At 25.3% G+C, this 24957-nt stretch overlaps 3 protein-coding genes and 1 long non-coding RNA gene across 10 annotated transcripts; 2 read left to right on the top strand and 2 right to left on the bottom strand.

Moving 5' to 3' along the window:
• The first annotated feature begins 77 nt into the window (after positions 1-77).
• LOC122507013 (phosphatidylinositol 3,4,5-trisphosphate 3-phosphatase and dual-specificity protein phosphatase PTEN) lies at positions 78-17246 on the top strand. Of its 6 annotated transcripts, XM_043619493.1 has the most exons (11): positions 111-396; positions 2112-2580; positions 2812-3028; positions 3961-4090; positions 4319-4597; positions 4680-4825; positions 4905-5074; positions 5201-5482; positions 6789-6966; positions 11104-11161; positions 16509-17246. In XM_043619493.1, the coding sequence occupies exons 2-11, from the start codon at positions 2407-2409 to the stop codon at positions 16534-16536; spliced, it is 1662 nt and encodes a 553-aa protein (XP_043475428.1). In that variant the 5' UTR covers positions 111-396; positions 2112-2406; the 3' UTR covers positions 16537-17246. The 6 variants fall into 6 exon arrangements, with proteins under 6 accessions (XP_043475431.1, XP_043475428.1, XP_043475430.1 ...); XM_043619496.1 differs by lacking the exons at positions 11104-11161; positions 16509-17246 and having other exon boundaries at positions 78-227; positions 2112-2203; positions 2445-2580; positions 6789-7699; XM_043619495.1 differs by lacking the exons at positions 11104-11161; positions 16509-17246 and having other exon boundaries at positions 2112-2203; positions 2445-2580; positions 6789-7699.
• LOC122507014 (N6-adenosine-methyltransferase non-catalytic subunit) lies at positions 13667-19791 on the bottom strand. 2 transcript variants are annotated; one of them, XM_043619498.1, is made up of 6 exons: positions 19450-19791; positions 19165-19341; positions 18682-18999; positions 18085-18467; positions 17581-17814; positions 13667-14445 (listed from the first exon to the last, which is right to left on the bottom strand). In XM_043619498.1, exons 1-6 carry the CDS (start codon positions 19504-19506, stop codon positions 14430-14432), a joined length of 1185 nt encoding a protein of 394 aa, XP_043475433.1. In that variant the 5' UTR covers positions 19507-19791; the 3' UTR covers positions 13667-14429. The 2 variants fall into 2 exon arrangements, with proteins under 2 accessions (XP_043475433.1, XP_043475434.1); XM_043619499.1 differs by lacking the exon at positions 13667-14445 and having other exon boundaries at positions 17577-17814.
• Positions 19792-21627: 1836 nt separating this feature from the next.
• Positions 21628-22241, bottom strand: LOC122506900. Its single transcript, XR_006302048.1, has 2 exons — positions 22101-22241; positions 21628-21706 (listed from the first exon to the last, which is right to left on the bottom strand). It is a non-coding gene; the product is annotated as an uncharacterized LOC122506900 (long non-coding RNA).
• Positions 21698-24454, top strand: LOC122506899 (lipoyltransferase 1, mitochondrial). Its single transcript, XM_043619314.1, has 4 exons — positions 21698-22507; positions 22795-22902; positions 23060-23273; positions 23738-24454. The coding sequence occupies exons 1-4, from the start codon at positions 22016-22018 to the stop codon at positions 24085-24087; spliced, it is 1164 nt and encodes a 387-aa protein (XP_043475249.1). The 5' UTR covers positions 21698-22015; the 3' UTR covers positions 24088-24454.
• The last annotated feature ends 503 nt before the right edge of the window (positions 24455-24957 follow it).

Genomic DNA, 24957 nt, shown 5'->3' with positions numbered 1-24957 from the left:
AATGGAGATTTTCCAAAAAAGAAAAAAAAAAGTAGAGGGGGAAATAATGGATGCCCGTTCGACCAATAAAAATCGAGTGCTCAGTTGGACATTGAGCGCCATCTTTGTTACTTGTGGTAAACCTGCAACGAGAGAGTGATGCCGCAGGAGGGCCGGAAAATCAAAAATTTCCCGTGACCAAGACTGAGAAATACCGTGGTCTCACAATTTTGGAAATGTTACATCAGGTGAATTTGTGTGAATTGAATTGTTCGTTCAGCCAACAAGTGATTTGATTAAAGTAGACGCGCTTATAAGTGGGGATAACTTCTAATTAACGAAATTCCCCTACCTCACTTTTCGGGGGGCTATATCCAAAGAGGCATTCAAGTTATATTTCCAGACATCCTGACAATAGTAAGCATTAATTTCTTCCTGATCATTTAATCGCGAATTTATTATAATTGTTGTTCATCTTCTATAAACAACACCTGCAGTTTCAATTTTCCAAAATGCATTGTTTCAACAAGAAAGAGTGAGGGGTGAATATATATGTATATATATATGTGTCTCTCATCTCTCTCAATTGTCATGTGTGTGTGCGCGCGCGTGTAAGAGAGGTAATAGAGAGTTGCAAGTGCAGATTTTGACACGCTGACACGTTGAGTAACGCGGGACACTGCATTTCAATTTTCACAAGGATAAAATCAGGAGATCGGGATTATAATATAAAAAAAATGGGAGTATGGAACTGTCGCTAATATCGCGAATCACAAAACGACTCGGTGAACGATTAAGTACACGATTTACTTTTCGGAAACTTTTGGAGTCTGTCCTTTTGTCTGATCCTGGAAAAAGATCCTTTTATCAATTACCCGTGAAACTGTCATTCTAGTTGTCAATTTCCTCGTGAAAATTTTCAAAACACGAGTAATTTTTAACATTTTCCGGCTTTGCAGTGAGACATAACCTTACTTTCTTTTTCCTTTTTGAAATCTTTGTTGTCCCTGCGGTGTTCCTGATTGATTTTTATTACTTATTTAATGGTAAGACTTCAAATAATATTAAATTTTAGTAAATTTCATAGATTTTGATTTTTTGAAATTTATTTCAAAGTGTTTTCAATTTTTGCATAATTGAAGATGAGATAACGGGTTTTTGTGGTATAGTTTCAATTCTCCCACTGTTGGAGAGATTTTCTGCTCCTTTGTTTCAAGGCGAAACCTTTTTATTATACAGAGATCAATTTTTCTATTCATAATTGATTTTTCCACATTGACAGAAAATCCGGTTGTCAAATTTATAGAGCAGTACAAGTATGATTAGTGATTTTCACACGTTTCTACTTGAGAATTGAATCGATTTTTGGCAGTGTTTGTAGGTAAATTATTACCTAAGTATAAAAATTATTCGAAATTTTCTGGAAAAGTGTTTGTGAGAAATTTTTTTTTATGTACTTTTATGATAAAATGAAACTTATGTAAATGACCTACTTTGTTTTTTTTTTTTTTGCAATATGTGGTAACTGATGATTGATAGGATCGTTTTCATTAATCCGAATAGTAGTAGATTTATGATTAATATTTTTTGATCTATTTTATGAACATATTCTTTATTTACATGACGAGTCGTCAAATTTGGAATTTTTAGGTTAGGTTTTCTGTGTATACTCCAAAACCAGAAACCCCAGAAACAAATTAGGAGATCTAATTGAGTTAATTGGTTGGAAGTAATTTATTTTGGTACCATGCTCTTAATTACATTTTAATTTTTAATAAATTTACTGATTAATAATAAATTGGTTATTTTGAATTTTAACAAAAAATTAAGGGGAAGGTACATCGATATTTTTATCTACTAACAAGAAAATAATTTCAATATACGACAAAATTATTTTTGAGAAATTTAAATAAAATCGATCGGAAAATATTTTGACTCTTTGAATTTTTATTCTACTTAAAAATTGGTAGAACTACTTTTTTCTATCTTTAAGCTACTTTTTGCTACTTTATTAAAATTAATTATCGAGTACAAAGCCTGAAATTTACAAAAAAAATTTGCCAAAATGAAAAAAATGATAATTAAAAATATCGAAGTTCAAACTAATTATTGACTAAAATTTTCTTTTTCAGAAAAAATGAAGTCTGACGTCTATTCCTGATGATTTTCTGGTCTTCCAAACACGAAATCATGTAAAACAGCCATGACGGAATTTTATTAAAAAGTATTGTTTTTTGTTTTTTTTTCTGTGGGAGAATTTTGTCAAGTTTTTGAAAATTTATGAACAATCAATTCGTTTTGGCAAAATTATTTGCCAAAAAAAAAAAATAAATAAATTTTAGCGGTGGTGATTTAATAGTGAATTTAGAAATCCGATTTTCGTCGGAGGTTTAAAGGACACCGCGAGATGGATAACAAAAAGGACCTATGTTCTACGAATTGATGGGTATATGCTTTTCCTGCAGGAGACCCACGAGTAGTCGCCTTAACAACAAAATCTCAGAGCACATCTCGGCGTCGGTAACACCCCTCCATGTTTGTCTGGAGGAACAAAGAGGACCAGAATTGGGTTCGTGTAATACCACGGCTCGAAAGCCACAGGTTCGTCCTTTTTTTCGAAATAATTTTGAAATTCTCTTTTTTCTAACGATTAAATTCTATTATTATATCAATTTCTATCTTTTAGATAATAATTTTTCTATTTAGTAATTTTTTCTCATCCTTTTTGCTTCCTAATAGAGGAAGGATTTTATTATTGAATAGTTTTTTTTTGAAATATCTTTTTTAAATAATTTTTTTTTTAAAGCAACTAATTTGTTTTTTTGTTTGCAGATTAAGGCTCCCCAGGAAAAACGGGAGGATAGAGAGGAAGGTGGTGAGGAGGAAACCGAAGCAGATTCGGTCGGAAGTGAAGCCAGCGAGGTAAAACAAAATCAACCAAGCATGGCAAACACCATCAGCAACATTAAAATGACCAACCCCATAAAGGGGTTGGTCAGTAAACGGCGAAAGCGTTTTACCGAAGATGGATTCGATCTTGATCTCTCATGTATCCTTTTTAAAGAGAAATTTCAAAAAATAGCCTCGAAAAAAGGGGAAAAATTAAATTCATTCATTTGGAACATTTACCGAGATCACAGACTATCGCCTTTTCAACTTTTTTTTTAAAAATGTTTTCAATCTATTTCGTTGATTTTCACCTATTTTACCTATTGTATAAAATTTTTATATTTTTAATCAAAACTAGTTATTAAAAATTCTAATTATAAATTCTTTTTATATTATTTTATATTTCAATATTTTATATGAATTTTATATTTCAATTCTAAATTATCGATTGAAATCTTAAATTCAAGGTGTCTATTAACTGGAAAAACGGGGAAATAGCCCGGAATTTGACCCGGAAAAACCGGGAATGAGCCAGAAATTTTATGCCAAACCGGGAATTTTTGTACCAAATTAGAAAAAGTTTTATTATTTTAATTTAATTATTCATAAAAACTCTAATAAAAATTTTGGAAGTCATTTTGAAATTAAATCAATTTTTATTTCAATTTTTTGAAACTTTAATTCGTTTTTCTTTTATTTTTACTTCTTATAGAAAGACTTTCACAAAATTTGATAAATTCTGGATTTTTTACTGTTTTGTTTAAAATAAAAATTAATTTTTGTAAATTTTATAATTTTGAATCTGAAATAATTGAATTTTTGGTGGAGAATTCTACTAAAATTTTTGAAAATAATTAAATTCCAGCGAAAAATTCTATTGAAAATTGAATTCTTGCGAAGAATTAAATTACAATTCTTTGAAAATAATTGATTTCCTTTAAAGTAATTTTAATAAAATTCTATTGAGAATTGAATTCCTGCGAATAATTTTATTAAATTTTGAAAATAATTGAATTTTTGAGGAGAATTCTACTAAAATTTACTGAAAAAATTAATTTGTATTGTTTTTCCTTAATATTTGTTTGTTTATAGATATAAAACATAATTTAATAGCTATGGGATTCCCGGCTGAAAAGCTCGAGGGAGTTTATAGGAACCACATTGATGATGTGGTTAAATTATTAGAGTCCAAACACAAGGATCATTATAAAATTTATAATCTGTAAGTACCGGCATTATTAATTATTCCAATATTTATATTGATTAAAAATATGTATTTTTTTCATTTTTTATCTTATTTATTAAAAGTAGAGACAATTTTTTATTGAATAAAATTCAATTGTAAAGAAATTGATTAAAAGGAATGAAAATAGAAAAAAAATTGAAAATGAAAAAAATTGAATCAATTGTGAATTTATTTTGAAAATGAATAATTATTTTTCCATTTTAGCTGCTCTGAAAGGTCGTACGACTGTAAAAAATTCAAGCAAAGAGTGGCAACTTACGCATTTGATGATCACAATCCACCAATGTTGGAACTTATAAAACCATTTTGCGAAGATGTTCATAAATGGCTGTCAGAGGATAAAGATAACGTTGCAGTTGTTCATTGTAAAGCAGGTAAAGGACGAACGGGTGTTATGGTATGTTGCTATCTTCTGCATAGTCATCAATTTCCATCCGCAAATGAAGCCCTCAAATTTTATGGAAACAAAAGAACCACTGATATGTAAGTAAAATTATAACATTTTTTTCTTTTTTACGAAATAATGTCGATTAGAATTTTCTAATTCTTTTTTTCTATTTTGCAGGAAAGGGGTGACAATACCTTCGCAAAGAAGATACGTCGGTTATTATGCGACATTAGTAAAAGAAGGTCTTCATTACGAGCCAGTAACTTTAATTTTACGTCAAATAAAACTGGACCCTGCACCTATTTTTAACGGAAGCCAAGGCTGTGAGTTTTCTATGAAAAAAATTACTATTACAATTTTCTCTCTTTTTCAATTTTCTTTAAAATTAATTTCTATTTTCAGACGTGCATTTTGTGATATCGGAAGGTAAAAGAAAAATATTTACCTCTGACCCGTTCGAAGTACGAAAAAACACTAACTCCTTACCTCTAGTAATGCCTCTAAAACACAGTGTTCCTGTCACTGGTGACATTCGAATAGAGTTCTTCAACAGGCCAAAAATGAAGAGAAAAGTATGTCTTTTTCAATCGTATTTAAATAAGAAAATAATTTTTTAATATTTAAATATTGAAATATTTGCAAATATTTTAATATTGAATAAGAAATGTTAATAAATAAAAAATTTTTTTTTTCAACAGGAAAAAATGTTTCATTTTTGGATAAATACATTTTTTGTACGAGATCATTTGACGTCGGAATATGACAATGGAGAACTTCCAGTGGAAAGATCGACGAGAGCATTGAGTTGTGATGGAACTGCGATGGAGCTTCCCATGGTTACTTCACACACAAAACAGAGAACTGGCAGTTTAGCGAGTTTAGGTCCTACGCCACCAACTCTTGTAGTCAATATAGACAAGTGGGGCTTGGATGATGCCCATAAGGACAAACATCACAAACTCTACGATGCAAATTTCAAAGTAATCAATCTTTTTCTATTACTATTTTCTTTTACTATTTTAACAACAAAATGAAAGTAGAATTGCATTTTAAAATTAGTTAAGATTTGAAAAACATTAAAACTTTAAACAATTTACAATTATAAATTCCAATTTAAAACTATTTTCGATTACAGTTTTTTAAATTAAAAAATTACAATTTTGAATGAATTAAATTATAAATTTTAAAGAACTTAGATTTTTGAACAATTTTAATAATTCAAATTTTTCTAAAATTAGTAAAAAAATTTAATAATATATTTAATTCATTATTAAAATGAATGGTTTTGTAGAAGATTTTTAGCTAAAAACACAAAAAAAATTGAATTTTGGAAAAGTTAAAAATGATTGCAGAAATTCAATTATTTTTGAAAAATTTTATTAATATTCTTCGTAAACATTTCATTATATTCATAAATAATAAAAATTTCATAGGAATTCAATGATTTACAAATTAATTTATAAATTTCTTCGCAATAATTCAATTATTTTTAATATAATTTTAATCAAATTCCTCGAAAAATGTAATTATTCTTAAAAAATTATTATAAAAATTACATTTTTTATTTTCAAATATAAATTTTTGAATAATTTAAAATTCAAACTTTAAAAAAATTCCAATTAAGTATTAATTAATTATTCTTGATTATTAATTTCAAAAATTTTAATAAAATTCTTTGCAATTATTCAATTATTTTCATAAATAATAACATTCTTTGTGAATATTCAATTATTAATAAAAATATTAATATTTTTTACAAAAATTCAATAATTTTCAAAAAAAATTTCACGAAAGAATTCAATATTTTTTAAATTCGTTACAAAAATTTAATTACTTTCAAAAAAATGTCATGAAAGAATTCAATTATTTTCTGAAATTTTAATAAATCCTTTGAATCAATTCAATTATATTTATAAATAATAAATTCATTCCAAAAATTCTATTTTTCTAATTAGTTTGTGAGGCAAACAAAAATTCAGAATTTTCCGAAATTTTCTTATGAATTCTAAAAATTTAATTTTTTTCAATACTTTTAATAAATATTTCTGACTTTTCCCTGAATTCCCTGTGTCAGAATATATAATAAAGAATTACAAATTTTTATGTTCTATTATTTTTAACATTGCTAATTTTATTGAAAAAATTGAGTAAAAAGTTAGTTAATTGTTGCTAATTTAAATTAAAAAATTACAATTGATATTAAAAAATGACAATTTAAATATTGAGAAAATTTGAAAAAGAAAAGAATGTAAATGAACTAATTGGATGTTAATTGTTTTTTTGCAGGTAACTTTATATTTGCATCGTGTAGGTGGGAACATTCCGTCTACAGTGCCAGGAACAATGAGCAGGGAAGGTGAGAATGTACAAATTGGAATGGGAGGACAGGAGACGCCAAGTGAATCGAGTGAAGCTGACAGTAGTGAGTGTGACACCACTGGTGACGAGGATGGTTGGGAATCGGGTGAGTCTTCTACATCTCTGATGGCAAATCACATTCATCTTACACACAGCAGTAGCCAAACACAAACCAATACTCACCACAGAGCTAGTCTCAAAGAAACTGTTAAGGGTTTCACTTGGAGATAATGGGTAGAAGTAGTAAAAAGAAAAAGAAAAAAAATATTATAAATACAATAGAAAGCACCATAATCAGTGTTAAAACACGTTCCTCGGTATTTTGTATTTAAGATCTGCCACCTTCGATAATTAGTTTTGCTCTTGGTACTTATTCGCTTCCTCTTTCAATTTATTTGTTTTTCTCGTAGTTTTCCTCATTTTTCTTTTTTATTCCCTGAAATTTCGCTGAACAAAAAAAAAAAAAGATATTCAATTGGCTGAACAAAAGTTGTTATTTTCTTTAACAAAAATAGCCCATTCAATTAACTGAATTTTGGTGATTAACTAAATGAACTGAATTTACTGAATTTTGTTGATTAACTAGATTAACCGAATTTAGTCAATTCACAAATTTTTTATCTTATTTTAAGTCGTGACTGTTTTTATACTTTTTCACAATTTCTCGATTTTTTTTTATACTTTGCGTTCGATTTGAGAAAACAAAAAAGTATTTTTCCCTATAAAAATATAGAATTTATTATACAATTTTGCGAAAATTGATTTGGTGAACGTGAATAAAGATCGAGAATGAAATTTTTTTTTTTAATAAAGTAGAGAATTTTTTGTACGATATAGTAGATAGTGAGTTTTCTTTTATTTTTTTGGAATATTTAAGACGTGTATTGAAAATTTTTAACCTAGTCGGTGTATTTTTTTCTATAAATAAAAACAAAACTATTTAATAGTTGTTTTTGTTTTGCAAAGGAAGAGAATTTTTAAATATTGTACAAAAAAAGGAGAGAATTTTTTTTATTAGAAAATTGTAATAATTAGCTGTAAATTGTTAATTTTTATTTGGAAAATCGTTGTCGTTGAATTGATAAATTATTAGGAAAAATTTTTTATTTCCGAAAAATTAGTTAGCTTGATTTCTACTTTTGCGTGATTTAATTTTTAATGTTTATTTTATTATATTTTTTTACTACTTTATTATTTTTTTAGTATTTTATTCTCTTTTATTACTTTTTATTTTCTTTTTATTATTTTTTATTTTCTTTTTATTCTATTTTATTACTTTTTATTTTCTTTTTATTATTTTTTATTTTCTTTTTATTATCTTTTATTACTTTTTTTTATCCTTCAGGCTTTTATACTCTTTATCCTTCGGATAGATTTGTATTTAACTATTTAGAAATTTTTTAACCTTGAATTTGGATATTTTTTTTACAAAAAAGAAAAGTTGATAATTTCAAAATTATCAAGTAGAAGGTTTTAGAAAAGTTTCTCGTTTTTTTTGGAATCAAAATTGTTCTTTGACAATTTTTTTTATGGAAAGAAAGGTTTGACATTGTGATCAAGGAGGCAATTTTTTTTTTTTGTTGGAAGGCTTAAAACGAACTGAAAATTTGAGTCTGACGAGTTTTTTTTTTGTTTAGAAATTTCAAAAGAGCAGGGCTTTAATTTTCAATTTGCCATTTGCTTCTTTTGCAATTTATTTTTAATCTTTTTGTATACTCTTCTTTCCTTATTCATTGCAATTTTCTTCATTTTCCTCTTTACTTTTTTTCGATATTCTTTTCACTATTTTTCCTTTTTTTTCTCTATTCTTTTTTTTATATTCTTTTCTCTATTTTTTTAAATAAAAAAAAGCGTAAATTCTTTTTCTTAAATTTTAGGTATTTATTTTCCTTTCTCATTCTTGCTAATTTTAATTTTGTAAAAATCTTTTTTCTCTAAATTACACAATTCTTTGAGTAGTATTTAGAAAAAGAAACTGATAATAAATTGTGGTTAATGAATTACTATCTTTCTTTTTTTTATAACGACTAGACCGCATGATATATGTCGATTACCTAATTTCTATAATTAATTATGAAAATGGAACTAGAGGAGATAATTTGAATTCTTAAGTACTTGTTGAGATGTAAGAAAATGAAAAAGATTAGGAATTTTTAAAATGTTTTTATTGTGTCATCGCATGTTGATAAAAGCGAATAAATTATTCGTTACTCGAAAGAAAAAAATTCAAATGCAGTTATGATAAAATGATTTTTGCATTTGTGTACAAAAAAAAGAAAGAAAGATTATTTTTGTGATATAGTTATTTTAATTGTTATTGTTATAAATACTGTCATCGCTAGAAAATTATCATTGCTACTACTTCTATCGCAGTTATTACATCTTTCACTTGTAACTATTGCTACTGATTTTTTTTCTTCATTTATTATTATTATTATTATTATTATTATTATTATTATTATTATTATTACAACACTTATCATATTTATCAGTATCACCCAACGTCACTACTATTATTATTATTAATAGTTTTTATTAATTTTTTATATTTTTTTAAAATATTCTTTAAATATTTTTTTTAAGTATTTTTTTAAATCATTTTTTAAATCATTTTTTTAAATACATACATTTAATTCGTATCATTAAAAAAATATGTATTTCTGTAATTGATATTTTTCTGCAAAAAAAAAAATTATACGCACATATTGTAAGAATATTCAGTATCTTCTGTAAATCACCCCGCTTCTTTTGGAGAAAAAAATGTGTACTTTTAGTTTCGATGTGTGTTTTTTTAGTCGATCGTTTGCGTTTTAGAATATTTATTGTATTCGTTTATTTTTCCTGTCGAAGATTTTTTGATTTTAATTAATAATTAAGCCGCATGTTTGCTGGATGAGATTTTTGTCAGTTTTTTTCTGATTTCTATAATAGATTAAGTAGAAAAAGGATTTTCAATGCCAGATAATTAATTGGAAAAATGGGGGAGGAGGAGGAAAAATTAAAGAAATGGTAAAGTTTCCTTTCCAATAAAAAAACTTTTTAATTCTTCGAAAATATGGAAATTATTCTTCTGGTATTGAAAATTCTCAAAAAGTTGTTGAGTGTTTTAGGAAAGAAAACATTTTTTTTTTATTTTTGTGTAAATCTCGAGTATCTTGAAATTTCTTGCTTTCATCATTATTGTTAATTTACTATTGAGTGTTAATAATTCAGGGTTGCCACAAAAATTTGATTTATTATCAAATATTAACTTAAATTTTTTAATGATTTCAGGAATTAAATTTAAGAAAAATCATTTGCTAACTAATTGATTATTCTTATTTATTATTTTTTACAATATTTTTTAATATTATTTAAAAATATTTTTTATTCAATTATTTTCAAAAATATTAATAACATTCTTTGCAAGAATTCAATTATTTTCGTAACTAGTAAAATTTCTTAAGAGAATTCAATTATTTTCAAAAATTTGTATACAATTCTTTATTTAGAATTCAATTATTTTCAATTCAATCTTAACTTAATTCTTCGAAAGAATTTTAATAATAATAATGTACAATTATTTTTCGAATTTTTAAGTAAAATTATTTCCTAAATAATAAAGTTTATGATAATTCTTTAGGAATTAAATTATTTTCAATAAATTCAATATCAATTCTGTAAAATGAGATTATTTTTATAGAAATTGAAAGAATTTAAAGTTAAATTAAACATTTTTTTTTCTTTTAAAAGAAGACTGTTAAACAAAAAAGTTCAGAATTTTCTTTAAAATATTCTAAAATTTAAATATTTTTTCAGTACATTTGAAAAAATCCTCTGACCTGTGGCAACTCTGTAATTAAATTTTTACGTAAGAAAAATGTTGATCAAAGTTTCCGGAACAAATATTACAAGTATTTTCTAAATATTAGTGTATTAAATTTTCAAAGTATTAATTTTTGTGTTAATTTATCGTCGACTAAAATTTAATTTCTTTTTTTGGAAGAAATTCCTATTTGGAAAAAATGATGAAAAAGATGAAAAGCGAGAAATTTCAATGTGAAAGAATCGATAGCGAGATTGTTCCGGAATCGAATTGATTAAAATCAAGAAAAAAAGGAAATTCTTCAAATTTTCTTTTTTTCCGAAAGAAATTGATTTGATTAATTAATCGACATGTTTGTAAAAGTTTTTTTCTTGTTTTTTCTTTGTAAATTGAATTTATTTCTTCTCTATATAAAAATATTGTCTTGTTCGCCACCAGTGGATCAACGTGTGGGCCGATACCGTCTTCTGTCTGATGGAGGGATGATTAATATTATGTGAGTTCATCGCCTATCACACTCGCACATTCATCTCTCTTTCTCTCTCTTTCTCTACTTTTGATGTCATTTTTTTTTTGACATTTTACTGATTCGATTAACAATCGATTCTGGTATTCTCTCGGAATCATTTTATTTATTTATTATTTTTTTTATTTTCGACAATTTTTTTTTTCATCCGAATTGTGTTGAATTTTCAACGTGATATGATCCGAGTAACCCAGAGAATTATCACCCAACGAAAGCTTTTGTGATAAAGAAAAAAAAATGATAAAATATAAGTCTTTCTTAATCTCGACTATGATTTTTTTTCGTTTTTATTAAAAATGACGACCGTGATTCTAATTTTATTTTAGGAAATATGTTGTAAATTATTTTTTTTTAATAGTTTCTCGACAATAAAATCATTCGAAATGTTTTTAATTGAAGATTTTGTTTTGTGATAAAAAGGATATTTTTATAAAAAAGAATAAATTTGAAATTATTATTTATTGTGATTACGAAATTCTCTGGTAGTCTTCGATTTTTTCGAAATTTTTGGCAATTCTCCCAAGTATTGTCAATGAGGAACATGAAACATTGTGATAATGATAGAAAGAAAAAAAAGAAACTTACACAGATATTAATTTATTTTAAGCTGAGAAACAATTTGACCTGGGGAAAGCGCCTGTTCTAGATATTATCGAACAGTTTTTTTTATTCAAATTTAAACAATCCGTAGTCGACATATTGGGCCCAATAAAAAGCAGAAAATATTTTTTTTTTCAAACTGAATAAAATTTTCCTCTTTTTACTACATACTAATTTAATGTAATTAAAAAAATGCTCTTAGAGGCGATTTTTTTTGTATTTTTCAAGAAAAATTAATTTTACGCATAGAAAAAATAAACATCTGACGAGATAAAAAAAAGAGACGAATACTGAATTCCCATTTTTAGAAAATGAGAATTTCTTGTAAGAACAAAAAAAAGAAGTACGATTTATGTAAAGTACGGACTGACAAAAAAAATTATACTGTAAAGAAAAAGCGACTATTTTCATAAGGAGTAAATTGTAAGTCAATAATTAGAAACTATCATTGATATTCGATTTAATCTATAGTGTATATGATATCGTTTCGATTTCTATTTATATTTAAATTCTTTTTGGAATTTCGCACCCCAAAAAAAAGAAAAGAATCTTTTTTTTAATTATGAAATTATTAATTTAGAATTTTCGACAAATATTTGCACAAAAATGCAAGAACGGAATTCGATTTAAATTACAAATTTTTATACCATGTAAAGAATTATTTCTCTTTTTTTCGAAGAAACTTATGTAAAGCATATCTACGAATTGAAGAAAAAATTGTACACTAACGTTAGATTGAGTTTTTTTTTTAGAAATGAATTTTGTTACGAGAAATCGAGTCCAAATAATTAAAAGAAAAATTTCCCAGTTATAATATCGTTTTTTGTATTGTAGTTCAAGTACCTAAATGTTGGTAGAATTATAAAAAAGGAAGAAACAAAAATAAAGATTCTCCTACGGTTACGATTTTAAAAAAAAACTACACTATTAGCTCGAAGAATAAATGTTAACAAATTGTATAAGAAAAAGAAAAGAATACTTCACAAGCGTATAAATATACAAATATCTTCCTTGCATTTTGTATAATGTGCGCGTAAAAAGTGTATCACGAAAAGTTATGAATGTTAAAAAATCAAAAGAAATTAAGAAACGTAGGAAAATCGAAATCTGTGCAGAGAGAGCGAATCTCAAAAAAAAAAAATAATAATAATCAGTGGAGATTCGTATTGAATTCAGAAATTCGAAAATTTTTAAATTCATGGTTCAATTTATTTTTCAAATTCTTTTTGAAGAAAAGAAAAAAAAACCCCACTGGCGGTCCAAAAACAAATATTACATAATTTTTCTCGAATATTTTCTCAAAACTAAACTATAACGAATTTATAGAAAAAAAGTATATATATAAATGAAATTTATAGAGAGAAAGGAAAGAAGTGTTTGTATAAAAATTACTTAAATATATATTTCAATTTTTACTGCTACTAATAATAATAATTCAGTAATTTTAAAATATACACAAAATTTCCAATTGGGGAAAAAATTTTCTATTTTTAAATTTAAATTTAATGAAATAAAAATGAAATGAAATTTAATTTATTTAATTAAATTAATTAAATTAATTACTACTTGACTCGGAATGATCCCTCATCTCAATGTTTGCAAATTAAGACAAATTTTTCACCGAGTGATAAAATCAAATATTTTTTCTAAATTAAATTTGATTTAATTAAATAAAGAAATTTAAATTAAATTAAATATAATTTCATTAAATAAACGGAAATTAAATTAAAAAGGAATTTAAATTTAATTAAACTTAATTAAATTTTCATTTGAGGAATTAGTAATAAAAAATGAAATTCAAATTAGATTTTAGTTACTAAGAGAACAATTTGAGAAAAAAAGGCCTTCTTGGACTGTTCAAAGAAAATGTTTGTGTTTTTTTTTCATTTGAACCTTTTTTAATTTATTTTTCTTTTTGTAAATAACTTGTGAATATATAATATGGTTAATAATAGGAATCTTCGCTGAAAATTGACACTCAAATGATGAATGATGAATCCAATAAAAGGAAAGAAAATACGTAACACCTGTCAATTTGCACTAACAAGTTAATGATTCCTCTAATACCTCATTATCCCCCCTCTAATAAAAACCACTTATTAGTTTTTTTTTAACTCTCGTTGAACGTATTTTTGAAAAAATATTTTTTTAATTTTCGATATAGAAAATAGTGACGTGAATTTTCTATACAAAAGAGAAAATTTGACAGCTTATTTCACCCAATTTTTTTTTCTAATTTCATATTTCGAAAGAAATAAAAATTATTTTTTCTCTACTAATTACTGCACAATTCAATTTTTTGGTTTCTATTGTCCTTTTGTTTTTACTATTGTCTCCTTCTTTTAATTTTCGACGTGAAAAATGTTACTTTTGTTTTTTCTTTTCATTTCCTCTTTGCTTTCTTTTTGTGAAAATTTCTGCTTCATTCTCATTTTTTTTGTGCTAATTTTGGAAACTTTCTGCTGTGTGTATTGGTTTCATATTTTTCATTTCTCATTTATAATGTTCTAATTTTATTTTTTCCATCCAAACGATTTTTTTTCCAGCAAAAATTTCTTTTTACAAACAAGAAAAAAATTACAAAACTGCATTTGAATTACAGTGTGTGTAATTTATTGATTTTGATTGAACAGGGTGTCTATTTGATCGAAGACCTGAAACAGAAAAAAATGTAATTAGAAAACAAGAAATATTAAAATTCTACATAATTACATTAAAAATTTTATAATTTATTTAAATTAGGGAAAAAGTGCATTTTTAAAGGGAAATAAAATTTTTGAAAATAATTAAAGACTTTAAAGGAAATTAATTAAAATTTTATCAAAGATAGTTGATTGAAATTTTAATAAAATTGTTTGTCAATAATTCAATTATTTTCAACTTAATTTTCAATAAAATTTCTCAAAAGAATTCAATTATTTTCGAAAAATTAGATAAAATTGTTTATAATTCAATATAATTTTAATTAAATGTTTACCTAGCAAGAATTTAATTATTCCCAGAAAATAAATTATTTCTAATAAAATTTTTAGAAAAAACATTAATATTTCTTACAAATTTTGATAAATTTGTTTAAAAGAATTAAATTATTTTCCAAAATTTAGATAAAAATTTTTATAATTCAAATATTTTCCATATAATTTTAATTCAATTCTAATAAAAAATTTTATTATTTAAAAACAGTCTTCAAAGCAATTCAATTATTTTTAACAATTTAGATAAAATTCTTTATTATTCAATTATTTCCAATGGCATTTTAATTCAATTCTTTGAAAGAATTCAATTATTTCCATAAATAATAATATTTTCAGCAAGAATTTAATTTTTTTTGACAAATAATATTTTTCGCAGGACTTTAATTCTCAATAGAATTTTATTAAAATTTCTAGAAGGAATTCAATTATTTTCAAAAGATTTTAAATAAATTTTTCTCAAGAATTCAATTATTTTCATAAATAACAAAATTCTTTGCAGGTTTTTACTTATTTAAAAATATTTCAATGAAATTTCTCGTCAAGATTCAATTATTTTTAAAAAAATGTAAATTAAATTCTTTATAATTCAATTATTTTCATTACCATTTTAACAATTTGTCGAAAAAATTCAATTCTCTTTAGAAATAAAAAAAAATCTTCACAAAAATTCAATTATTTTTACAAATAATAATTATTTTTATAAATAGCAAAATTCTTCGCAGGTATTCAATTATTTAAAAATATTTCAATGAAATTTCTCGTAAAGATTCAATTATTTTATAAAAATTTTAATAAAATTGTCGAAGCAATTCAATTATTTTCAAAAATTAAGACAACATTCTTTATAATTCAAATTATTCCAATACAATTTGAGTTAATTTCTTAATAGCTTGATTATAAGCAAATTTTTCAAAAATTCTTTTAAAAAAATAAATTATTTTCAAAAATTTAGATAAAAATTTTTAGAAAGAATTCTAGAAATTTATTTTTGCAAATTATAATAAAATTCTTTCGTGAAATATAGTTAAGATTGGATTGAAAATAATTCAATTCTAATTTCTAAATTAAAAATTGTATAAAAATTTTTGAAAATAATTGAATTCTCTCAAGGAATTTTATAAAAAAATTTTAAAATAATGCGGAATTCTTTCGAGGCATTTTATTATTAATGAAAATAATAGAATTCTTACAAAAAATGTTATTAACATTTATAAAAATAATTGAATTCCTGCAAAGAATGTTATTAACATTTTTGAAAATAATTGAATAAAAAATATTTTTAAATACCTAATAAAAATATTGTAAAAAATAATAAATAAAAATAATTAATTAGCTAGTAAGTGAATTTTCTGAAATTTAAAATCTGAAATCATTTTAAAATTTAAGTTAATATTAATGATAATAAAAAAAATTGTCATTTATTGAACTGCATTTTTATCGGGAAATTTAATTTTTCGTGAAAAAAAATATTTGGAATTTATTTACATTTTTATCGTAAAATAAAATTTTTCCAAAGAGAAAATAAAAAATAGACACCCTGGGAGTGAAATTATCTATAAATTACTCGAAACTTGCTGATGAAGCAATTTCGTAATGAATAAACAAAATAAAAAAAATATAGAAAGAAGAAAAATATATATATTTTCATGAAAAATTTGATTATCTACTGATTGCGATTAGAAAATAAAATTTAAGAAAAAAAAGAAAAGAAAACGGCTTGACTGACGTTAGGTCTTTTACAGGGGAGTCGACGTACTTGTGACTTTGTGACTTGACTGATGGCGGGCCAATCAGAGCTAATCTCCTCACAGACGATCAACTCCCAAGTGCAACGCACCGCTTGATTATCAATCAATTGTTCAATCGATTGATCATCGTCATCCTGCTGTCATCCGCCAAGCATGCAAAACAAAAACAAAAAAAACCCCGCATTCTCCCTTATAAAAAAAAAATTCTTCGGACAAGCCTGTGATGCATTGTCAATTTTATGACTATTAATTTATAGACCATATAGTTAATTAGACCGATTGTAAGACTTTTTTTTTTCTCAAACGATTATAACGTCGGTGTCAACCGCTAAATAGTTTTTTTTTAAATTTTTTTTTCCTATTTAAAAGTGTAGTTAAGAACTACTCAAAAAGCAATGTTTTAACTTAGTTAGACATTGTTTCTTTTTAAACTACAGTTAGAGGCTAGAAAATTATTTAATTTTCATACATATTTTTTTTTGAGTAACAATAGTTCATATGTAAGTTTTCATCAATCTTTTTTTTTTTTTTTAGTAGAAAAAAAAACAATCCTTACCGACTCTTGTTCTAGCTTTGAATTTTATACTTTTTGTTGCAAGAAAAAAAAATTAGGTTTAATACTTTATTGTACAGTATTACAAATTCAAGGCGAGTTTTATCTCGTGGGTTGTACATATATTATATTTTCAAGTATGTAATTGAATTTAAACAATTATGATTTTTTTTCACACAAATTTCTTGTTTTTTGAAAAAACCCTCATTTTTTATTTCCAAAGCATATTTATTTTCTTTTTGTCTCGCATGTATTTTTCTGACGTTTCTGCAGTTCATTCGTGCTTTGTCAATCCAGAGTTGCGGGGAGAAATTTTTAAATTTTTAAAAAAGAGAATTTTTTTTCAACGAAATACTACGACATGAAATGCAGTTCAATGGTAAGTTATTGAATGGAATTTTTATTAAATTTTTTTAAACGAAATACAGTCAGGTAAAAAAAATTAATACTGTATCTGGTTGTAATTTAAAAAATAGAATTCATAAAAAAAATGGTATTTGAAATTATTATTACCTTCCTCTACCTCGACCACGATTGAAACCACCTCGTCCTCTTCCCACTGATTTGCCCTTTGGCGGTGGAGATTTTGGTCGCAGTGCTTCTATTCTCTCAGTACAGCCTGTCGTTATTTGTCCATTATTGAAACAACTTGTGTAAATGTCAGAATTAAAATTTGTATTTGTCAAGGAAGGTCCAACTGTCAGCCATCCAGGTCGTATTGTACTGTCCCGACCAAAAAGGTGGAGTCTAAAAAATTACATACATTTTCAAAAGAAAAGAAAAGAAATGAAATAAAGAAAATTTTATTAGAGTTTTTATGAATTCTTTTGTGGAATTTTATTAATCTTTTATTGAAAATAATAAAATTTCTGCAAAGAATTGTATTATTTATAAAAAATAATTGAATTCTTGCCAAGAATTTTATTAATATTCTAGAAAATAATAAATAAGAATAGTTAATTATACCGTATTTTAGTAAAAGATTATTTATCAAGAGAATGAAATAATGTAAAATACCTTCGTCTACCAAGGCAAAAATGTTCAATAATATGAAAAATTTCCACGGGCTTCTCAATAGATCCATATTCGGGCTCCTCGGATATAATAAGATCGATATCAACATTTGCGTGTATAAAATCCCCGTCTGTCGATCTTCGCACTGTTCCCTTAATGCCCATCAAACAATGTTCTTTAGTTCTCTGCAACGCTGCTTTACTATCCAAATTTTTACTATGACCTGGATTATTGATATTCGTCCGAATCCAACAAATATCCTCACAACGTCTAAAACCCCATTTACGTAAACAATAACGACCCATATCTAATCCATCACTGCTGCCGCACCAGAGGAAAACAAAACTACGATTTGCTGCCACTTCTCCAATATCCAAATCCATTATCTATTGAAAAGAAGAAAAAATAAATCAACAAATCGATTTACTATTTAAAATTTGAAAATAGAAAATAACTTTAAAGTGACTACACTTTCTAATTCTAATATTAATATATTCTTTTAATTTTTTTAAATTTAAATTAATTCTTTAATTTAATTCTTAATTCTTTAAATTCTATAATTAATATATTCTAATATTAATAATAATAAATTAATTGAACCTGATCCCAATTCCAGAGCTGAACATTAGTGGCACCACATGTCCTTTGATATTCCTCGAGTGGTGGTTCAATGAGAATAACGTCAAATTTACAATTAAGATCCTTGAGATTATAAGTAGCGAGATCTGTCTTCAAGTACATTGGCGGAGTTGCAGTTTCCGATATTAAATCATCTTTCAATTTAATCAACTCACGTAATTTTGGATACTCTTCAAATCTATCGGCTAAACCCACGTCACGAATAAAATTCTGAGGTCTTTGACCCGTGTCAATAAAATGTTGGCAGTAATCGTTGTGTGGATTCGAAGATTGTGTACCCTTGAAATAATTCAAATTAATAAAAATAAATTCTCATATCAAAAAAGTCTAAAACAACAAATTATAAAAAAGCATAAAAAAAATTTTGCTATGTAAAAAAAAAATTAAATATTCACCGTGCGAAGAAAACATTTAAATAAATAAGCCAAAGAAAAATAGTGTTACTTTTAAAAAAGTTGATGAATCCTTATAAACAATCTCATCCGTAGGAACGGACTCGTCTTTTGATCCTTGAATTTCCTCCTCGGATTTTGTTGATAACAGTCTAATTTTCTTTTTATTAATATCATCGATATCAGTTCCTAAAATTTGTCTAAGTTCAACAGGACTTGCAACTCCCAACTGTAATAAACAAAAAAATGTTACAGAACAAAGAAATTCTAAAAATTCTAACAAAGAAAATCTAACCTCAAAACTTTTGTTCCAACAATAAAGAATATAAATACTAACCGTTTGTGCCAATAATTTTTTACGCTTTTGTGAACGTTCCCTCAGAGTTTGTAACATATTGAAAAAGAAATATTTTTTCTAATATGTTACATTAAAAAAGAAAAGTGAAAACAATTTCACTGCGATACCGGAAAATTCACATTAAGGATAAAGTTTAAATTTTTATTAAATAGACTGTATTTTAGTAAAAAATTAGAATTCATTTGGAGGACAATTCAACTATTTCTTAATTAACAGTTAACTAGTGCTTTTTTATATTAATTTATACATTATTTGCAAATATATGAAATATATTTATGTTGATTTGTGTGTCAACATCGTCAACAAATTTCAACTATATATATTTGACAGCGGCAAATGGCGTCTTTTTTCTGCGCATAAACGATCGTACGCATGCGCTTGAAATGTCAATTTTATTATTTGCGGGAATTTTAAATATTCAATTAAAGAAAAGCAATTAATTAATTAATTTTCTAATTACTAGTTTTAAACTATTCTAATTGAGAACTCATTCTAATTAATATATAGAAACTACATTTTTACCGAGCGTGAAAATTCAATGGTTCAAACGCTCGTTCAAAAAATTAGAGAAGTATGTACGCGCGCAAATTTGAATCTAGCCAATGAGAGCTTTTTTAGAGCGACATCTACCTATTACTCTTGACAAACCTGGAATGTTTTTTTTCATTTAAATCATTTAAATTAATTAATTAAAGCAATTATTAATTACTTTTATTATCGTTTTACGTTTGTATATTATTTACAAGTATTTAGTTAACTTATTTATCGTAAGATTTTAATAATATACTGCAAAATATTATATATAATCATCGAAATCGTATTTTTAGGTTAGATTGTCAACGCATTGTTTTTGTTTACAACTGAATTGTTTATTTACGAAAAAATATTTTTACTTTTATTTTAATATTGCAATTAATATAATTTTAGTTTCCTTTCCTAATTAAGATCACTTAAAGAAACAATTGATTTCTGGATATTAATACATTTGTTTTAATTAAAATACTTTGTCAGTGTTATAGTTCACAACAAAGTTCAATTTCATTAATACAATGTCGTATATTCGATTTTGATATACTGAGTAGACTTTTTATGTTTTCTAAGATAAGATATTGCGAATATAAATAAAAATAATAAAAGTGTATTACAAATGTATGCATATTAAGAAAAGAAGACTGATAAAATTTCCGCATCAAGTGCGTGGACACACGTGATTTCTATCACGTCTCTCGTGATAAGAAAATTGGTGAGTAAAAAAGGAATAGAAATTTTTACAAACTAAAGGGAGAATATAAAAATAAGTATAAAAAGTATTGAGTAAAGTAATTTAAATTTATTTCAAATATACATATTAAAAACACTAGTTGACAAAATTCTTTCTATTTTATTAATATTTTATCAGCAGGTGATTATTGTAGTAGAATCGTGTAATTCATCAAAGAATGGACTTTAGAACTTAAATAATCGATATTTTAGTTGTCCCTTAAAAAAAGACTGAATATTTCGAAAGATAAATAATCTTTTATTCTCGCGATCGCGAAAATTTGTAACATTGTTATCACACGATTATTGATAAATTTATAAATCAATTATATTTATAATACGCACAAAAGAATATAGGGAATTTTTTTCTAGAAAATAAATGATCTATTTTGTGTTAGTGGGCTATAAACATAGAAAAGTGCATTGCGCTGCAGCACGCACAATCATTTGTACTTTGTGCCACGAACTCAGATAACCTTTTAGAATAAAAGCCCCCCCACTGTTTCTGAATCGCAATGATAAAACATCAAAACCTAACGAGTTATGAATTCATTTCGTCTTGACAAGTGATCCCGATATCGAGTATATAGAGTGCCATTGTTTATTTTTTTAAATAACAAAGTTACTTTTCATTCCCGTACAGTGTTTTGTTTGTAGTGCGACTAAAAAATCGTCAAGTGAACAAAAAGAAAACTCATTTCTCCTTTTTAAAAGAGAAGTTCCTTTTTTTTGATTTTTCAATCTGTCAGCACACGGAGGAATGCAAAAGGACTGCCGAGATTGTTTAGGTATCAGGTACCGAATTAATTCGCTGGACCAAACTTGGAAGTGGTTGCACCAAACGATTGCCCTCCACGACTATCTCATATCAATCACCTCCAATCAATCCGATTTTTATTCTTGTTTTTGTCAATAAAGTGACAAAAAAAAGGAAGTGATCAAGACAATTTTTCCAAAAGGAGGTCGGTCCTGATACCTGTCAAAAAGAATCCGTGTCAACAGAAAACCTAACCTCAAAATTTCATCAAAACAAAGCGAAACTTGATCTTTTTTTTGTCACTTGAAAAACGTTGTTAAAAGAAGAAAAAATTTTAACAACACAAAGACTAGTGTAATATAATCATATATCGTATCGATAAATATAGTGACTATTTTTTATTTAAAAAAAAATTAGAAATTAGTGTTAGACTGACAAATGACCTTGACTCTCTTTTCATTGTTGTCAACCGTTTTTAATTAGTGACTATAAGGTATTTGAAATATAAAAGACTGAGACAGAAACAAAATGTCTGTAATTCATCAAAGAAACATTGCTAGAGTATTCTTAAGAAATTTGATACAAAATACAAGGTATATTTCAACTGACGTACCTGAGGATGAAATACAAAAATCAGTCTTTATTTCACAATCAACGGACATTCATAGAAATTTAGCACTGGAGGATTGGTTTTATAGGAATTATAATTTTCGTAATCATCATCTTTTATTATTATGGAAGAGCGATCCTTGTGTTGTTATTGGAAGACATCAAAATCCTTGGATTGAAGCCAATATTTCGTCTTTGGAAAATAATGGTATTGCACTGGCAAGAAGAAATAGTGGTGGCGGTACTGTTTATCATGATTCGGGAAATCTTAATTTGTCCTTTTTCACACCGAAAGAACGTTACAATAGACGATACAATCTGGACATTATCACTAGAGGAATATTCAGAGAATGGGGTCTAAAGACAACTGTCAACAAAAAAGATGACATCGTCGTTCAAAATGAATTTAAAGTATCCTTTAACAAATCTAAACCATCTTTTTGTACTTCTACAAGGAAAAAAACATTTCCTGGAAAAAATTGAATTTTTTAGTAGATATTATTTATTTTTATTTATAATTTTAATATTATTTCATTTTAATGATTATTATTTTATTTCTATTATTTTATTTATTTAAATTATCATTCATCTTTTTTTTCATTAGAAAGTTGCTTCTCTTTTTACTTTTTAGTAAAAATAATAAGAGTATAAAAAGTATGTTTGCAATGATAGTTTCCTTAATTTCTAAAAAAAAAAAGATTTCTGGAACGGCTGCTAAATTAGGACGACCCAATGCTTATCATCATTGTACTTTACTCGTGGATGCGAATAAACGAACTCTGAGTTTGGCTCTGGAGAGAAAAGAGGTAATTAATAACTACAAAAATTTAAAAATTATAAATAAATCTTTTGTATATATATTTGTCTATAGAAGATACAATTCTTAGTATTCGTTTAGTTTATCTATCGTTTAGTTTACAGAAATAAAAAAAATAATAATTTCTAATCAGTAATTGTTTTTAGACGGGAATTACGACAAATGCAACGCAATCGATACGTTCGCTAGTGAAAAATCTGACAGAAATTAATCCTCATGTTAGAATTGACAAATTAATGAATGCAATTGGCTGGGAATTTTTACGAACAAAGCCACTTATCGCCGAAGACGGTGGTTATAATTTAGTTCAAAAACAAAGAGGATTTCAAATGATAAATCCCACTGAGGGCTGGTTTCCAGGTATTATTATTATTATTATAATTTTTCGTAACTTTCGAAATTTAAAGAAACTATTTTCAAATTATTGGCTAATTAAAAAATAATGAATTTCAAATAAAAGATGATTAGTATTTGTATTATTATTTTATTGATAAATAATTTTCGTCTCTAGACGATATTTTTTCTGATAAATTTTCTTTGATTATTTGCTGATATGATAATTTGCTGATTGTTATTTCAGAATTTCTATTATTATTATTTTTTACTAGAAAATATTACGCTCGAAACGTATGGTATTCGAGTTCTCAATATTAAGCAAAATATGTAAAAAAATTATTTATTTCAATACTATTTCAATAAAATATTTTGATTAAATTTAATTAGTTTTAAAGATATAAAAGATTACAGAATACTTTATTATTGTAATTATTATTTTCTTTTAGTCTTTTTAATATTTCAATTAAAAAAGAATAATTTATTTACAGGTATTGAAGAATTAACTGGAGAATTTCGTTCATGGCAATGGATTTATGGCAAGACACCAAAATTCACAGTGACACGTCACATTGAAATGAAGACGCCAAATACTTCTAGTCATCATCGTTTAAAATTGATTCTCGATGTACAAGATGGAATTGTGAATGATATTCAATTAATATTGCCAACAGATTTGGTACCAATTGGCTGTAATGAAAATGCAAGTGTCATTACAAATCTTCGTGGTTCAAGGTATAGTCCAGACATTATTGATAATATAATTAGCGCAATTGGGGGCAAAGTAGTGCATACTGATAGTTCCCAAAACACCGACGAGGAAGACGCCGTCGCCACTTAGTTGATTATTATTACTTGTCAGTCAATATGGAAAAAAGGATGACGATACCTGATTAGAGAGATATAATGCTTTTATCTATACATAAAAGGTAATGAGGGGATTTTCGAAATTTACCTCCTTGCATTAATCTATTTTTAATATTAAAACAAAAAAAAAGTTTACTCTCAATATATCTGCCAAAAGAAATTTAAAGAAACCAAAATTCGAAAAATTTGCGAGGAACTGCAGATTTTTTACTTTTCTTGAAATAAATTTAAACTGGAAGTACTTTTATTTTCTTTTCTTTGAATTATAAATTCAGGCTTCGTACACAATATAATTTTAATTAAATTGCTCGAAAAAATGTTATTATTTTCATAATTATAATAAAATTCTTCACAAGAATTTAATTATTTTAAATAATTTTCTCTAAATAAATAAATAAATAAATTCTTGGAAACAATTTAATTATTTTTATAAATAATACAATTTTTGCAGAAATTCAATTATTTTTAAAACAATTTAAACAAAATTTCTCGATTACATTCAATTATTTTAAAAAATTTTAATAAAATTCCTTGAAAAAATTCAATTCTCACAAATTTTTATTAAATTCTTCAAAATATTTAATTATTTTCCATAAATTTTCATTAAATTCTTCGTTACAATTCAATTATTTAAAAAAAATTTTATAAAGTTCTTTATAAAAATTTAATTTTAAGAAATATTCAATTATTTAATAAATCATTTATTTTTATATTTAAATAATTGAATTCTCGTAGAATTTTCTAATAATAATTGATTTAAAATTGAATTTCAATTTAAATTTTAGATAATAATTGAATATTATTGAATGTCGTGTGAATTTTTAAAAATAATTAAATTTCAAAA

The sequence above is a fragment of the Leptopilina heterotoma genome, unplaced genomic scaffold (assembly GCF_015476425.1).
Source record: "Leptopilina heterotoma isolate Lh14 unplaced genomic scaffold, ASM1547642v1 Lhet_44, whole genome shotgun sequence".
Taxonomy (NCBI): Eukaryota; Metazoa; Arthropoda; class Insecta; order Hymenoptera; family Figitidae; genus Leptopilina; species Leptopilina heterotoma.
The sequence above is the reverse complement of the archived record's forward strand: the minus strand, read 5'-3'. Positions and strand labels throughout refer to the sequence as shown.